This window comes from Girardinichthys multiradiatus, chromosome 12, assembly GCF_021462225.1.
Source record: "Girardinichthys multiradiatus isolate DD_20200921_A chromosome 12, DD_fGirMul_XY1, whole genome shotgun sequence".
NCBI lineage: Eukaryota > Metazoa > Chordata > Actinopteri > Cyprinodontiformes > Goodeidae > Girardinichthys > Girardinichthys multiradiatus.
In genome coordinates, this window is record NC_061805.1 from 22,394,556 (window position 1) to 22,412,654 (window position 18,099).

The 18,099-nt window shown below is 38.9% G+C and overlaps 1 protein-coding gene across 2 annotated transcripts; it reads right to left on the minus strand.

Annotated features, from left to right (window-relative positions):
- Positions 1 to 208: 208 nt before the first annotated feature.
- On the minus strand, positions 209 to 4,581 carry LOC124878131 (homeobox protein orthopedia B-like). 2 transcript variants are annotated; one of them, XM_047381951.1, is made up of 3 exons: positions 4,373 to 4,581; positions 3,704 to 4,116; positions 209 to 1,490 (listed from the first exon to the last, which is right to left on the minus strand). In XM_047381951.1, exons 1-3 carry the CDS (start codon positions 4,446 to 4,448, stop codon positions 987 to 989), a joined length of 993 nt encoding a protein of 330 aa, XP_047237907.1. In that variant the 5' UTR covers positions 4,449 to 4,581; the 3' UTR covers positions 209 to 986. The 2 variants fall into 2 exon arrangements, with proteins under 2 accessions (XP_047237907.1, XP_047237908.1); XM_047381952.1 differs by having other exon boundaries at positions 4,412 to 4,580.
- Between the last annotated feature and the right edge of the window lie 13,518 nt (positions 4,582 to 18,099).

The following is an 18,099-nucleotide window of genomic DNA, read 5'->3' on the forward strand; positions in this document are numbered from 1 at the left end:
CCTGTCATCTCATAAACACTTTCACAGAGGCTTTCTGTAGGTCTCTGAGCAATGACCTCAGACCACACAGTCATCTGAGAGCAGCTTTTAAGCTCTAGCAGCTCCCCTGTCACTATCGGAGTTAAGCATCACCTCAGCATGATGCTGCCACATGCTAATGCGAATTACTGATGTCGTTAAATTGAACAGAGTCGCATATCAACCTTGTTTCGACATTCTTGAAAAGTACTTTTATTCGTTTTGTTCATTTTTAAACTGGTACAAACCCGTCAATATGGTGCAATCCGATGTAAGATCAAACATTTAAGAAATGTGTCAAGTAATAATAGCACATACAATAAGTTAAAACATATCACAAAAAGACCAGCGTGTACAGCAAGAATGTTTTATCTACACAAAACATCCTAAAACAGAGTATAGGCCAGCTGAGAGATCATTGTTTTGTTCACATTTTTATCTTTTGCGAATTTGCTTTGATTCCAAAAATTGGGTTCTCAGTGTGAGTGGGGGCCAATTTCGTCCTTCATCATAAGGCCAAATTCACCCACACAGAGCATGCCTGAAATGCAGTTCAAAAGGCTCACTGTCGAAGTGGGAACTGGCGGATATTATAACTGTTTGACAAAACACAAGTCACCTGGATACATTAAAGTGTGCGTTGAGACACACTCAGTGAAAACGCAAATACAACGATTGTTTGGCTCTCATTAATTAGGACCTATATTCTAGTGTCATACAATAGCATTTATCATCAAGTGTTAATAAAGTATTTTTAAAATGACAAGATAACCCCCCCCCCCCTCCCAAGAAAAAACAAACAAAAAAAACCCCAACTTATTTTTCCGGATCTTGTCATTGTGTCTTGTTCGTCTCCATTCCGTTTTCTCGTTTCGATCTAAACAGCAGGAGGGAAAACAGAAGAAAGGCGCAGGGCAGATCTGGGACAAGGAGCCGGGGAGAGCAGGATGAGATGAGCTGAAAAGTCCTTAAGTGAAACTCATCGACACTGTGTGCTCCAGCGCTTTTCGCCTAAGTGAAGCGATGCTTGTCCCTCTCCACATATCACTGTCCGGGGAGCTACAAAGCTGCGGGGAGCCCGATACGTTCGTGGGGCCGGAGAGGGACGCCGACATTCCCGGGAAAGGCGTCTGGTAGAGGTGGGACTGCAGGCCGGAACCGTTGGAGGACAGGCCGTTTGAGAGTCCCATGGAGTTTGGCGGCGGGCCATGACCCAGGCTGCACTGCGAGAGGGTCTGCGCCATGCCAGGCTGACGGCCCAGGGCCGGCGGGAGCTGCAGCTGGGAGACCCCGGGCATCCCCGTGGCCCAGCGCGAGTCGTTGGCGTGGAACGAGCACAGGCTGTTCTCCATAGCGGCCGCCGCGGAGAACTGCGGCAGGCCAGGCGTTGGTAGCAGCGTCCCCGGGGCGCGAAACACGTTGGTGGTCTTCTTTCTTTTCTTCCATTTAGCGCGTCTGTTCTGGAACCAAACCTGAACATAAAGAAACAAAATGCGCTCTGAGAAAAGTGAAGAAAATTGGGACGGGGGGAGGGCTGGGTATAGGGGACTATAGGTGGTACAATTAGTCAAGCAAGGTTCTGTTGCCTCAAGGCAATCTTTACTCAACTTCGGCTATAATGTAATACAATACAGGTCATATGTCATCTGCCGATTCATTTGTGCCGAAATTGAGAGAGTTCCTTATTTTGGTGCATTTAAAGAATAAAGAAATACAAAGTGATTTTTTCAGTATTTGTCCTTTTGCCCTTTTTCAGGATTACCAATAACAAAATAAGTTTTCCATCACAAAGTTCAACAACATTTAATGATGTCTAGGTATATCTATCTATCTATCTATCTATCTATCTATCTATCTATCTATCTATCTATCTATCTATCTATCTATCTATCTATCTATCTATCTATCTATCTATCTATCTATCTATCTATCTATCTATCTATCTATCTATCTATCTATCTATCTATCTATCTATCTATCTATCTATCTATCTATCTATCTATCTATCTATCTATCTATCTATCTATCTATCTATCTATCTATCTATCTATCTATCTATCTATCTATCTATCTATCTATCTATCTATCTATCTATCTATCTATCTATCTATCTATCTATCTATCTATCTATCTATATTCCTAACCACTGAAAACGAGAAATTCAAAAATTCATTTTAAATTAAAGAAATAATTTTTCAGAAACAAGGATTTCCATAATCTTATTTGAAATTTGACATTTGCGTGTACCTACACGTGGTCAATCTAACAGTACAAAATCACCTGAAATACAAAACAAAACACAAATATGCCCATCTTCCACATACCCGCTTACTAAGCGTTTTATGAAGAAATGAACTCGCACCAACCGCTGAGCTTTATAAAGATTTCATCATCTTCGCGTGTGATTAATGCGCGCGCAAGGCCGCGAGTCGATGCCACCGTATTAAAAAGTGAAATCTCGCTCTCATTCCGCTCAGCCAGCCGTGAAACGTCGCCCAAACCCATTACACTCGAGGGGGGAAAGAAAATGCAATTTCTCATTCCATTAAAAAAGTACAATATATTCTCGAGAGTCCCTATTAAGACGTCGCTGATAGAGCATTTTAAAGGAGAGGCTGTGCAAAGGCATGCAGGGGGGGAACCAGCACATCCACGTAAGGGCTGCACCTGCACGATCAGTATTAATGTTTACCAACAGGAGCCGGGATGCAAATACAATCCGCTTTGCTTGGAATAAAGAATTTATTGTTAAGGTGACTAATGTTTATTCTGCTTTTATTACTTTCACAGGAATAATTTACATGGATTTCACATCAGTGGTTAATAATCCATTCACTGTTATAAATAAGACTAAAATTAGTTAGTAATGGGTTTGCCTCTTTGTTGCCTGGTATATGTTCTAGAATGGCAGCTTAAAAATATGCTTCAAACAGGAATGCAAACTAAACAGTACTCAAATACGAACTATTTTTTGTGTGGGAATAACCATAAACTATAATTTTGTAATAAATATGTAAATTCATTCATAAATTCGTGGTTTTTACGGGCTAAAACAAGAAAAACGCAAATAATTTTTATTGTATTATTAAAATAGCTTGTTTTTATTACTAGAGGCATTTAACACATTGCATAGCACCATGCTTCATGGCTGTAAAAGTCAGCCGAATGAGTCTGATTGCATACACTCTCTCATCCATGGATGAAAAACATTTCAGAACCTTGGACAGAGCATTTGGCCACTAGGACACGCTTTGTTCTTTCAATTGACTACTTTCGCTTATTTGATTTTCTTGTTAAAGTCGAATGGAACCAGACCGGTATTTTGTAATAATTATTTCTTTTGGCTTTCAAAACATAAGGAATTAATTTTTTATTATTATCAAATATTTCGTTGTCCACAAACATGAAGAAGAAAATATAATTTATATGAAAACAATGAACAAATATATTTAATATATTTTAACAAGAGTAAGCTGCATCAAGGCGCAGATTTGTTTTGATATTTGCAACATTTCCAAAAATATTTTGATCACAATTGCAAATAACGTTTTGAAATACAGTAAAAACTAAAAAGAGAAAAACTTTTTCGACATATGTCGTGCCAAGGCTGAATTTTGGATCGTTTTGAAGAACCTGAAGACCACCAGCAGCGCCCATAAGCAACCGTTGTAACTTCATTGTTTACCTGAACTCTGGATTCGGTGAGACCGATCCTCAACGCCAGCTCCTCCCGCATGAAGATATCGGGGTAATGGGTCTTGGCGAAACTGCGCTCCAGCTCGTTGAGTTGAGCTGGGGTGAAGCGCGTCCTGTGCCGCTTTTGTTTCTGCTGGCTCGTCGGCTGACCGGAGCTCTGCTGCGGCTGTTGTTGTTGCTGCTGCTGCTGCTGCTTCTCCTGCTCCTGTTTCCCGTTCACCGGCATGCCGGCAGCGTTGGAACCCACAGTGGTGATATCTTCCCCCGGCAGGAGAGTCGTTCCCTCTACGGAGTCCGAACCAGGGGCAATGTCTCCCGGATGCCCCTGGTCCTGAACTCCACCTCCCAGTCGGCACTTGAGAGCTTCTCTGTGTCCAAGGAGCTCCGCAGCATCTTTCATCCCTGAGAGGATGATAAGAAGGAAGAATTTCAGCCAAGACAAGGAAAATCCCATTTCTTAGTATGTTTAGTAAAAGAGAAAAAAAAAACAACTTCCTGCACTGTTGGAAATAAATATAAAATTAAAATATAATAAACACAACCCAAGCGGACATTTTCAAACTTTTAAATCTACTAATATGTTACAAATGCAATTATTGTTACAGAATAACCTAGACTATCTAACGTATCAACATCAAACAAGAAGTAGAAATCTTACACTGGAGTTTCGGGCCGGAGTTTAGTGATGATAACTCACCGAGCCGAGCATCCAGGAGGTCGGCGTGAGAGAGCATCGCGTACCGCTCCAGGGTGAAAGGAGCTCCGAAAAAAATCTCGCAACTTTGGGGCAATTTAAAAAAGTATATAGTCTAAATGAACGAAAATTCAGTTTGTGGTTAAAAAAGGAGGTCCCTTGCATTATAATGTCCTTTAGAGCGACGGGGAGGCGCTTACTAGTTGAAAGAAGCCGTGAGCTTCCACATATAGGAGCCAATCAGAGCGGGCGCTTGGAAATGTCACGGATGTGACAACCCTCCTCCTCTTTTTTCCACTGTATTTTTTAAACACACCTGCACGCACGCTGGGATGCAGGCACAAACCACCAAAATTAGTACAATTCAATCTACTGTCATTTCGTCCTCTGATTTATTACATTTTCCTGCAGGAATTATTAAATGTTCATCATCTTAATGTTTTTAATTTTAGAAAACAGAAAATAGTACGAAATGCCAGAGATGCACAAATGAAAATGCCGATTTTATTCTTCTTGAGCATAGGGAAGCTCGTCCTATTTGTACGAGAAAATACAACGTCATTAGATATGAAAACTTTGGTTTTTAAAAAGCTGGTTTGTGTCATTTTGATTATGTGAAGCTGTGGTTACATTTATAAGTGAACGCAAAATCCATGAACATTTTAGTCTGGTGCAAATACTTTTGGCCATTACTCTGTTGACTTTTTGTCATAATGAACACCCCCCTTTCACCCCCACAAACAAAACAAATATAGCTCCAGTACCTCCCCCCACCTCCACCCCACCCCACCCCCCATGGCAGGCGATTTGGGGAGACAAATCGGAGAAATAAATAAATAAACGAGAACAGATGGATTTAAGCTCTGTTAGTGATCGTCCGCTTTAACTCCAATCGACTTTTCATCAACTCGGGTTCAATTAAAGGTATTTAGGCCTGTTTGCTTCAAACAAAATCAGACGTCCCGGACCCTAAACGGCCGTGCCCCTCTTAGCAGAAGTCCATGAGCAGGTCTATTATACAATTAACGGGGCAGTCATCGATTTGCGCTCCGCTCACTTCTTCAGACTGTGGAGGTGATAGTGGTGGTTGTTATAGAAGCGGCTTCTGGCAGATGTCGGGGTGGGAGACTGGTGAATAGACCACCGCCTGGGACTAAATAGTTTTGTTCTTTGCAGCCGCACAAAGGAGGCGTCCGAGCGAGGCTCCACATGCAGGCAGCTCATCTTTTATGCCCTTTGGGGAAGTATAAGCCTATATGCGTGGAACAGCGTGAAAACTTAAGGAAATAGGTTGGTGCATGGTCCACTGAGATGGAGGAGCGGCTGATGAGCTCCCGGGGGTTCAGGAGAAGCAATCAACAGCAGCAGCAGAACAGGCTCGATTTCATTTGATCCAAACGCGCAGACCAGGCTGGAAGAGAGAAGAGCGGAACTCCTCAGGCTTTGAAGGGCCTGAGGCAGAGAGAGATGGTCAGTATGGGGGAGCAGATGTGAAAAAATTTGCCATAATAACTGAGGTGTAGACAGGAAATAGTTTTTATTTAATCAAGATATCTTGATCAATTAATTATTTGTTCAATTCTATAAGACAACTTCATATAATCCCAGTTCACCTTATTATCTATTATTTTAAAACAATAATAGTTTTTAAAGGCATATTCATATAATATGACGTCATAATAATAATAATAATAATAATAATAATAATAATAAAGTTGGCATAATAATATAATATAATATAATAATTATTTTGTAATGTTATCAGTCTACGCATCTTTATAACATGGACGTTTTTCGTATTGCGGTTACTTCTGGTTAAAAAAAACAAAAAACAGCCGGGATAGTGAACATCAGCAAGTCCGATCCTCAGACTGTCACCTATATGCTGTTATAAGAGGAACCCCCCCTGAAATGGGTCTATGTCTCACTCAGCCTCTCTAACTGGACCACATCAATCTTCCCCTGTAAAAGCACGCTCCCGAACGATCTTCTCAGGTTAATGCGGCGCATCTGAGTGCGGAACGGCTGTTTACACGCGAAGAGACGCTTTTAATGGAAGCGCACCAAAGGGAAAAAAACCAAAAACAAATGCAATTTTGTAGAGCAATTTCAGAGATCAGGAATTCCGTGTCTACCCTTTTTTAAGCAATCATTCCGCGTTAAATCCATTGCTCATATGGGCCTTCACAGGTTAAAACAAACGCAGTTGCAAGGATCAGTTTCTTCCCACCACAACCAAATTGCAACATGCGGGCCAGGAGGCGAGCTGCTTGTTTCTTATGCTCGGTCCTATTACACCGCCTTGCAGGCACCTGCATTCACTGAGTTATACAAATCTGAAGGGAAAATCGATTTTCCATCTGCAGGGACGGGACGCGGAGCAAATAATACCGAGGTTTTTTGTGCAGGTGATTTGACAGTCAGAGGAATAAGAAAGCAGAGCAATGACTGCGGCTTGATCAGAACACAGTCGAAACTCATAAGAGGCTTTTCTCTTCGGCCACCCAGCCTGGGCTGCACCACCCGGTGCATCTCATGCTCCAATTAGGCCAGCCGCCCTCCGCCTGCTGCCCGCTCCTTTCTTGATGCGGAGCACAGAGTGGTAATCACGGCATCAAATAAAATAATCAGCAAAGAAGAGCCATTTCCTTAATGAGACAGAAGAGGCTGGTGTCACGGAGAAGGTGGTGCGGTGGCGTCACGAGTTATTTTGGGGTGGGGGCGGTTTTGGGGGTTATTAAAATAGCACTGAGGGCCACGATTGATCTCCTTTACATATTGGTGTTGTTATAGCTTCAAAAAGGTCTTATCACCTGGTTCCAGTGTGTGACCCTACAATGATCCATTTTTAGATGGATACGATGGATACGACGGAGCGCTACAGGAGATCCTTCCTGCCCACAGTTCCTGCATCTACAACGGCTCTTTGAGGAAACCTTCATAATATGAGCTATAACAACATGTAATTTCCCTTTGGGATTAATAAAGTATTTTTGAATTGAATTGAATTTTAGGGTGCACCAAAAAGAACTGGAAGCTAACACATGAAGCCGGGAACTGCCAACATGTTTATTGGTTTCATACATGCAAAAATGCACATTTTAATTTCTAAGCATTAGCTTTAAAGAAAAGTTGGATTATTTTTGGGTTAAAAAACATTTGTTTTAATTTAAAAGATTTGTTTATTACAGGCCAATAGTCAGAGCTAGCTAAAGGCATAAGCAAACTAATCAGCTGCTTAAGGCCACCAAAAAACAGGGGCCAAGAGCCCGGATCACATCAACCAGGTTTATAAATGTTTTTTTTTTTTTTTGTGTACATGTCAAACATTGGTGTTAATTGTATGATATAAACTGTATAATAATTGACCTTTAAAATGTTATTTGTAAATCAGTTTAGTCTGATTGCAAAAATATTTTTGTTAAAGAAAAATATTTTGCTGTTCAACTGGTTTTTATGCTTCCTACCTTTCTGCACAATCGCCTAAAGTTCAGAAGTAAGAAAAAAACACTTAAAAGTATGTTTAGTGTCAGGAAAAATATTTCTATTAAAATCATCCAGATTGATGTTTGAAAAGACAGGATGGAGATAGAGGTGTGTTTTGTTCTATGTGTTCTGATAAATTATTTCCATTCTCCAACACCTTGAACTTTTTTACATTTTATCATATTACAACCACTAACTTCAAAGGTCAGTGTATTTTGTTGGAACTTGATAGACCAAAAAAGTAAAGCATAGCTGTGAAGTGCAAGGAAAGTTATACATACAGGGGTTGGACAATGAAACTGAAACACCTGTCATTTTAGTGTGGGAGGTTTCATGGCTAAATTGGACCAGCCTGGTACCCAGACTTCATTGATTGCACATTGCACCAGTAAGAGCAGAGTGTGAAGGTTCAATTAGCAGGGTAAGAGCACAGTTTTGCTCAAAATATTGAAATGCACACAACATTATGGGTGACATACCAGAGTTCAAAAGAGGACAAATTGTTGGTGCACGTCTTGCTGGCGCATCTGTGACCAAGACAGCAAGTCTTTGTGATGTATCAAGAGCCACGGTATCCAGGGTAATGTCAGCATACCACCAAGAAGGACGAACCACATCCAACAGGATTAACTGTGGACGCAAGAGGAAGCTGTCTGAAAGGGATGTTTTCCCCACATCCGGGAGAGTTACGGTGTGGAGAAGCCCCAAAGAAGCGTACCACCCAGACTGTTGCATGCCCAGAGTGAAGCATGGGGGTGGATCAGTGATGGTTTGGGCTGCCATATCATGGCATTCCCTTGGCCCAATATTTGTGCTAGATGGGCGCGTCACTGCCGAGGACTACCAAACCATTCTTGAGGACCATGTGCATCCAATGGTTAAAACATTGTATTCTGAAGGCGGTGCCGTGTATCAGGATGACAATGCACCAATACACACAGCAAGACTGGTGAAAGATTGGTTTGATGAACATGAAAGTGAAGTTGAACATCTCCCATGGCCTGCACAGTCACCAGATCTAAATATTATTGAGCCACTTTGGGGTGTTTTGGAGGAGCGAGTCAGGAAACGTTTTCCTCCACCAGTATCACGTAGTGACCTGGCCACTATCCTGCAAGAAGAATGGCTTAAAATCCCTCTGACCACTGTGCAGGACTTGTATATGTCATTCCCAAGGCGAATTGACGCTGTATTGGCCGCAAAAGGAGGCCCTACACCATACTAATAAATTATTGTGGTCTAAAACCAGGTGTTTCAGTTTCATTGTCCAACCCCTGTAGTTGTCAAAGTCTTTTTAAAGGAGAGTGTGCATATACCTCTAACCAGCCCCTTTTACTCTTTTGCCCCCAAGAACAGTGCAATTGCTTTCTGAAGTCAATTATAAGTAAAAAAAAAAAAAAAGTCCTCATGTGTATAATTTAGTTTCAGTATAAATACAGCTGTTCTGTGGAGACCTCAGAAGTTTGTTAGAAAACATTATTGAAAAACAGCATCTTGAAGAACAAGGAAAGCAACAAGCAGGTCAGGGATAAAGTTGTGGAGAAGTTTATGTTGATTATTAACTCCACAAATCAGTCCGTTGTAGAAGAGGAGCAACTTTGTTTAATTTTTGAACAAAAACCATTAGAAGTCCTATTTGCAGCTTGGTAGATGCAATATAAAGGATACGCCAACCATGTGGAATAGATTGCTCTATCCATCTAGTTAGATGAGATCAAAATAAAACAATTCATCCTTCATGCTAATCTCTGTCAGGTTTAATTCAACACTGCACATTACCCTGATTTCAACATCCCCATGGTGAAACATGGAAAAGGCCACATCATGCTTTGGAAATGTTATCTTTAGCAGGAACAGGGTACTTGGTCAGAGTTGTTGGGAAGGTGGGCGGAGCTAAGCAATTGGTAATACACTAGGAAAACCCATGGAGGCTGCAAAAGACTTGAGACTGGGATTGAGGATCACCTTTTGACAGGACACCAACACTAAACATAGTGCCAGAGCCTCAGTGGAATATTTAGATCAAGGCATATTCATGTGTTAGAATGGCCTAGACGTAGCTCTAATGGAGAATCTTTGGCAAATTTGAAAATTGAAAATTTGCTGTTCACACCCTGGATCCAGTCTGAGTTTGAGTTATCTAGTGAAGAAGAATGAAGTATATTTTCATTTTCCAGATGTGCAAAGCCAGATACATATGGCAAAGGAAATGGTGAAAAGTTGCAGCTGAACCTATCACATAACAATCCCAGTTAAAGAAGGTTGAAATTTGTCATTTCTATTTGATAAAATGTGAAAAGGTCACCCCCAATTATATTTTAAAAAATTGTACACTTGTGATATCTATGTGTATATAATGATTTGAAGTGGAAGTTCCTCACGTCAACAACATTTAGTTGTAAAGTTAATGTAGTATAATGACAAATAGTACTTTCCAGTGTAAACTTTAATCCAGAATAACTATATGTTATCCTGTATCTAGACAGATGTTTGAACATGGGTAGTATAAACACTGAAGACATTACAATGGCACATCCTACATCGATAATATATGCGGTTTAATTTATGTAGATAACTTCAAGCAAGTTGTCAAGTCACATCAAAATGCATTGTAAAAATCAAAAGAAAAGCTGGGGCTTTTCTTCTACACCTCTTGGAAAACGCTGTATTTGGACCTGGCTGAAAAAACAAATCTTCTTTCAAATCTGTTGTGACAACTTATTGGCTGAGGAAAGATACTGAGGTTTAACAGTAAAAAAACATCTAGATTTCCACTCATCATGAGCCCTATATGTTTTTATTACACTATGTTGACTTTTAGACAGAACCTAATGTAAGATAATTCAACTTCCACAAATAGTTCATCAGAGTGCGTAAGAGTTAGGGAAACAGCTGAAAAAAAAAGCTAGTAAAGAGAAAATAGGTGAAAAGGTGAAAACAAATAAAAAACAGAAAAAGTACAAGAAATATAATGTATATATATATATATATATATATATATATATATATATATATGTACTGTCTTTAGGAGGTTCCTACTGTCTGCAGGATCTGACTTTCCCTCTAGCTCTGCTCCATCTGTTAGAATATGTTCTTTCTTCAGTTCAGTCATTAGTGGGTCTATTACTGCAGCTCCATCACTAGAAAGCTTTAATGCATCATTGAAGGCAATAAGAGGCTGTACAAAGCGACAAAAACCACACTTCATAAAGGAACCTGCAATAGTACATTGCTAGCGTGAGAGAGACATAAAAAGTATCATAAAAGTCATCCAGGATTTAATTTGTGAACTATTTCTGTTTACACAGCAAAGTCAGACATGTATTATTAGAAAATATCTTACTAGGAATAATTGTATTAATTATGGGGTATTATATGCTGAGAACAACTTGCTCATGCATATTTTGTGCCCCTGAAATTCTAGAGAAAGTGGGAGGACTTGGGTCAGCAGTGCCTCTGAGTAGCTTGAAATTAGAAACATGTGCTGGTAATTATGAAACTGCAGCAAAACCACATAGTGCAATTTAATGCCTCAGCAAATTAAAGAATAAATGGGATCAGTCTCTTTGACCTTGCTCAGTCGGACTTGATCTACCTGATACTTCACTCACTCACAGCCAGGCCTGCAGGTAAAAGTCAGGTCTGCAATCTGAAAGCAATGCAACAAAACCAGTAAAATAAAACCCAAAAGCACACATTTGTTTCCTGCAGCTGCTGACAACAACCCCTTGCAACTTCCTTGATTTTTTTCAGTGCATTCCTCACTCGGCATGTTCAGCTCCTCTCTCACTTCACAAGCTCCACACTCTCCGTTCCATCCATTCTCTTTATCTTCCTTTCCTCTTCTCCTCCCTCCCTTGTCTCTGCCACATTTCTGCCGCCACTCTGCTAAACATGGCGCACTACCTCTCCCAAGATTAATTGATCATCAATTTAGCTCTAATTTGGACCAAGTCAGCTGGTAAATGGGGCAGTTTTCCCTGATTGTTAGTGAAATGTGCGCAAGTACATTGATAAATTCTGATTATTTATCAATTACAACCAAATGAACTAAATCTATTGAATAAATTCCAGCCTGATTGCCATAATAGAGTTTGAAAATATGGCTATTGATAATGATTCTGGCTAATAGTCTTTTCCGGTCGTGGCTGCCAGGCTTGTCGGAGTGACAACACAAAAGTAATTTTTCACAGAATCAGCTGAGTGACTGCGAGGCCGATCTTTCATTAATCAGTCACATTATACGTGATGCTTTCCTCACAAGGACTCAAACACTTTGTCATATTTTGTGTCAATTACCAGTCACTTGGTTGTGTTCCATCAAGACATGTTGTAATAGTTAACATATGCTAAGGTAAAGCTCCCCTGTCCCACCCTCCAGGAACTCTATTTGGAGGGGGATATGCTGTCTCTGTTTGGGCTGATGATGAAATGGGCCCCTGCATGCTCTTAATTTCTTATTTTCCAGAGCCCAGACACTTATAGGAAGGGTGGGGCACAGGCTTTTTAAATGAATCTGCCACCATGTTTTCCCAAAGTTAATGGAAAAGCATCTTGCTGGAAAATAGAAGAAGGGGAAAAATGGAATTAGGTTCAGAGGTTTTCTCACACAATAACAAGGAATAAGTATGATCTACGGGGCCTATTCCCTCACATAGACATAAAAATTAGTGCTGTCATTTCCTCACAGCTTCACACTATTAACAGAAAACTGCTATTTCAGTTTTAGATATTTTTAAATCCAACATTAAGATGACAGACACGTTTAAATTATTTCCAATGTAAAATCAGCCAAACACAGTTTTGGTCTGAAGTTTACATACCCTTATCATAGCCAAATACTATACATTTTGGGCTTTTAATTATTTATTTGAACCCACATTTTCTGTGGTTGAAATGGTTATGTTTAATCAACAAGAACTGGTTGGCCAAGTTTGAATTTATTGTGTTACACATGGTCTAAATTATACATACAAGGTAAAATATATGCACACACCTCCACCAATATCTGGATAACTGTTCCTTAGCAAGATGCAGAGAAACCACACACTTGTTTCAGTCACCAGCAAACATCTGCAATAATCCTGGATATTTGGCCATACCAGAAATTCTAGAGCTTATTTAAATTGTTTGGTTTTTAAATACACTTCAAAACTCTTTAGAAGGTTTGAGGACGAGGTCATTCCAGAAATGTACCTGCTTTATCCATTTAAAAAGCTGTTTGAATGTATGTTTTGTATTATTGTCTTATTGGAACATTTAGCTGTGTCAAAGTTTAAATCAGTTAACTGTTGAATGCAGCACCTGCAAAGAAACAGCCCCGCAGCATGATGCTACCACCACCATAATTGACCTCTCCAGTTGACTTAGGTTTGAAAGCCTCACCCTGATTCCTCCAATCTTATTTCTTGTTATTGTGTTCAAATAGCCCAGTGATCATATACCCTCATCATAGAAATCTTACTTTTTCCATACTTAAAGATTTTAGTTTGGAACAGGAGTTTGTTTTTATTTATTTATCAGCACCACTGCAGTGCATGGAGATGTAAAACATGCTTCCCCCGAAGAACCAAAGAACATTTATCCAATTATTGGTTGGAGTGTATGTATATATTTAAGCCTGTATGCATAGTTGTGTGTGGATTAGAGAAAATTCTCAACAAACTGAAATATGTGCACCCAATTCTTGTTTAGAAAAATTGTGGAAATTGTCTCTTGTATTGTCAGTCGACCAAAAAGAAAAAACTGTTCAAATAAATTCTTAAAAATCCCAAGTTAATATGACATTCATGCCTATGATGAGTGTTTATAAACTTTTCACCAGAACCATATCTGCAAAGAGCAGGAGGAATTGTTAAGTGAACAGAACTGATTTGATCTTAAATGCGTCTCACATTTTCTCCCTTTCCTGCTGGACCACTGGGAGACAAGATGGAAGCTAGAATAACTGCGGTATCAGCCTTCTTCTTCAATCAATGATATGAGCCGCTCTGCACCAATCATGAATGCTGGAAGCAACTTAATGATCAGCGTTTAGACCGGGCAGGTAAACCGCTGTGCTGTGGAGCCAACACAGAGGCCAACTGCAGGTGAATTAACCCGGTCCACATCTAATATGCTGGTGTCAGCTCTGGTTAGTAACATGGCGGACTGTAGCCTGTATTGGCAGTGGCATAGGATCCAACATTGTCTCCCTCATATGCCAGCAGGTAGCTATCTATAATCGATGGCCACTTTTAATTGGACAAGCTGTCTGTTAGTGGACACTGGGGGTTGTTCAGGGGGAAGCATGCTGTATTTACTTCATGCTTATTGTGGATACACAAGATGATGACACTGGTGGTTTCTGTGCAAATAAAACCAACAAAAAACAGAACAATGTAGGCCTACTGAATCTGTAGTCAGATGCATTTAAACATTTAACAAAATGGCATTCAATGATTTACTATGTAATTTATATAAAACTTTACTTATTGTTGCATTAGATTGAATCGGCTGTTAAAAGTGCAAAAGTAAATTTTATTAACATTGTGGTAAAATTCTGTAATGATGTATTTTTACACCCTGAATAAGGAATAAGTCTTTGGTGGAGAGGGGGTGGAAGATAAACGTATTGCTAACAGTCATGTGAAAACATTAGGACACCCTTTCATAGCTTGTGTATTTTTCTTACATATTCAGACATTGGGATATTTCATATAAATTCAAACAATAATGGAAATCCAAGTAATATACTGTAGATACACAGTAAAACAGTAAAAACTGAAGAAAATACCTGGTTAGGAATAAACATAGAAGCAAAATGACAAACATTTCTTACATCATTGGCACATGATCAGAAACTTAGTTACTCAGCTTTTTTGGCTGGTTCTGCTCCTGAGCTGTCAGAGACCTTTAGAAAGAACATTGTAATAGTTTATGAGTCTGGTAAGGGATTTAAAGAGTCATTTCACTATGCACAAAAAAGTCTACAATTATAGGACAATCAAAACAATTGCCAAGAGGCCCAGGTCTTCACACCCAAACAAGTTCACCCTGAAAACAAACCGCATGATGCTCAGAGGAGTCTCCTAAAACCATAAAATGTGACCAAGGGACCTAGATCGGGCTCCTTCTAATGTGCTGTACAACCAGAAAGAGAGTGCATATGTTTAACTTTCATGGGAGGTGTGCAAAGCAAAAAACATTGATCTTTGATTAAAGTTTGCCAAAGAGAATGTAGACAAAGACGAGGTCTTCTGTAAAAATGTTCTTTAGATAGAAGAGTTTAATTTTTTGTTCATCAGAACAAAGGATATTTTTAGCTTAATGGCTTGAGAAAAAAGTGAGACCAAAAGATTACAGATGAAGCTGAACTGGATGTAAAACATGACAATGAGCCAAAAACTCCATAGTTCTTGGAGTAAATCCTCCAAGGACTATCTTAGAGTTAAGAAATGGAAAGCGCCGGGACGAATCACCCCTCAAGCATTTTATAGCCAAAGGTAAGAAGCGGGGCAAACCTTTCTCAGACTGGTGCATGGCTTCAAGAAATGTCTCACTGAAGTTATCTCAACCAAAGGGAGTAACACTAGCTGTTAATGAACAAGATGTAAGTAACTTTTTCCTCAGCTAGAAAATATGGGTTAATGTGAAGCACTTTGTTTAATGAGTAAGATTAGGTTAGTGTTGTTGTTGAGGTGCAATTAAACCATTTTCTTTTCTAGAGATAAAAAATGTATTGTACATTAATATGTGAGCATTTATTTTAAAAAAACTGAATATTTGATGGGCTGTCCCAGTGGTGATTATAGGGTATTTTAGGGGTGCTTCAGCACCCACTTAATTGCAGTTTAGCACCCCTAAAAAATAAAAGAATGTTCATTAGTATTTGAGGAGAAAACCTTGGCTCATACATAAAACTGAACAAATATGTTTTATAATAACAGGTAACAAATATGAAAAACATGACTGTATTTATTGAATCTCCCTTTTTAGTGTTAATTATAAGCGCAAATCCTAATGTGCTGCTTTGATTTTTGGAATCAACTTTTATTTTGAAAGTTACCACATTATGTCCTTCCCTTTTGGGGTCCTAAGCTCCAAGTGGATTGCTCTGGATTTTTCTGAGAGGAAAGTTAAACAGACTCCTCTGAAGTTAACCAACTTTACGTAAAATTGTAGTTACTTTCCAGAAATGCCACAGCACATTAAATAAAACTGAACCTGAAGGTAAGGTTTTTAGCAAAACGTGAACACCTTAGCATTTATTTTCCAAATTCTAAGGTAAAGTGATGTGATGTTTCCAGGGTTTTGTGCTTTATTATTGATATTACTATTATTATTCACCTTGATTTCAGACTAATTAGTACATATCATTTAAAATAAAGTGCATCCTAAACAACAACACATAGAAACGTTATCCTTCATGTCGATGTGCAGTTAGCACTTCAAGAATAGTGAGACTTTCTTAAATCCACATTTTATCAATATTGTTTTGGTAAATATTCTATGCTCATTTTATATAGTTTTATAAGGTTGATTTTAGTTCCAACTATTACACAATTTTTATAACCTCATTATGATTGCATTTATTTATATTCAGTTTTAAATCTAGTTGTATTGTGGGTCACGTATTTAGTTGGTTTTTTTTTTCATTTCGGATGTCATCAGTAGATACACATAACATTTATTGTTTTTTATATAATTTATATTTAGAATCATTTACAAATGCACTGCTCCTGCTTTTTAATGATTGGTTACCTTTGTAATCTGCCCTGCTGATTCCATTTCTTTTCTCCAACGACATTGACATATTTAAGGGAAATTACCTGATGGTTGTTTAAAACGATATAGCTGTTTTAGTCCAAAAGAAATGAAAGAATAACAATTGTATCTCAATTTATGATTGAGATCATGTCTAATCTTTGTAAAAAAATTTATGAAAAATGTATCAAAAAGCATGGCGATGGTTTATTGGTTATATATATTATAGGCTGAAAATAGTGTAAGTTTTAGTTTTATTGAATTTTTCAAGGGAAAGACTTGATTCTTCCATATTTTATCTGCCAATCACTAATAAGAATCCATTTAATACAACCAATTCTGCTCTCTTGCTGATTAATTTGTGCTTTTGTTTAACAATTATAAAACACTGAAGTTCAGTCTGTTGGTTGGATTCCCATCAGCAGTCACAGTTACTGATGTGGCCCTTTGAGAAAATAATTTCATACAACCAACACAACCTTGTTTGTTCATAGTGTTTCATGTAGGAAGATTACTGACATGGCAGATGACAGATAACCTGTTTAATGCCACCACTTTTAGATTTCTTTTGTAAAGTGTGCACTGATTACATGTGTTATCCTACTGATAGACCATTTATAAATCTGTGATGATTTTTTTTAAACTATTACTATTATACAGTCAAGTCCAAAATTATTTCAAATTATTTTTATTCCACAATGAAGCTTCTTTCTGATAGACATGGGACAGGCATCTTCCAAAACATCCATCCATCCATCCATCCATCCATCCATCCATCCATCCATCCATCCATCCATCCATCCATCCATCCATCCGTCCATCCATCCATCCATTAATCCGTCCATCCATTCATCCATTGTCTGTACCTGCTTATCCTTCCAGGGGGTGCTGGTGCCTATCCCCAGCAGTCATTGGTAGAGAGGCTGTGTACACCCTGGACAGGTTGCTAGTCCACAACAGGGCAACACAGAGACACACAGGACAAACAACCATGCATGCACACACTAACATCTAAGGGCAGTTTATAAAGACCAATCAACCTAACAGACGTGGTTTTTTTTTTACTGTAAGAGGAAGCCAGAGTACCTGTAGGTCCTATGCGTATATGGGGAGAACATGCAAACTCCATGCAGAAAACAGGGATTCAAATTCAGGACCTTCTTGCTGAAAGGCAACAGTGCTAACAACTGTGTTGCCATGCAGCACAAATATAATAAAACAAAATGAAACACTGTTTCAACATTGTTTCGATCAAGAGTCCTTCTCTGTTGTTCCCTAAAGATCAAAAACTAGAATTTCTCCTGGAGTGTCCTAATCTTTTACATGCATGCATGTAAAATGTGAAAGTTCTACTTTCATATATTTTCCAGAAAGCAAGAGCAGAACCCAACAGTATCATGTACTTTAATAAACTGAATTCCTATTATCTTTAAAATGTTTTCTTGTGTTAAAGTTAATGG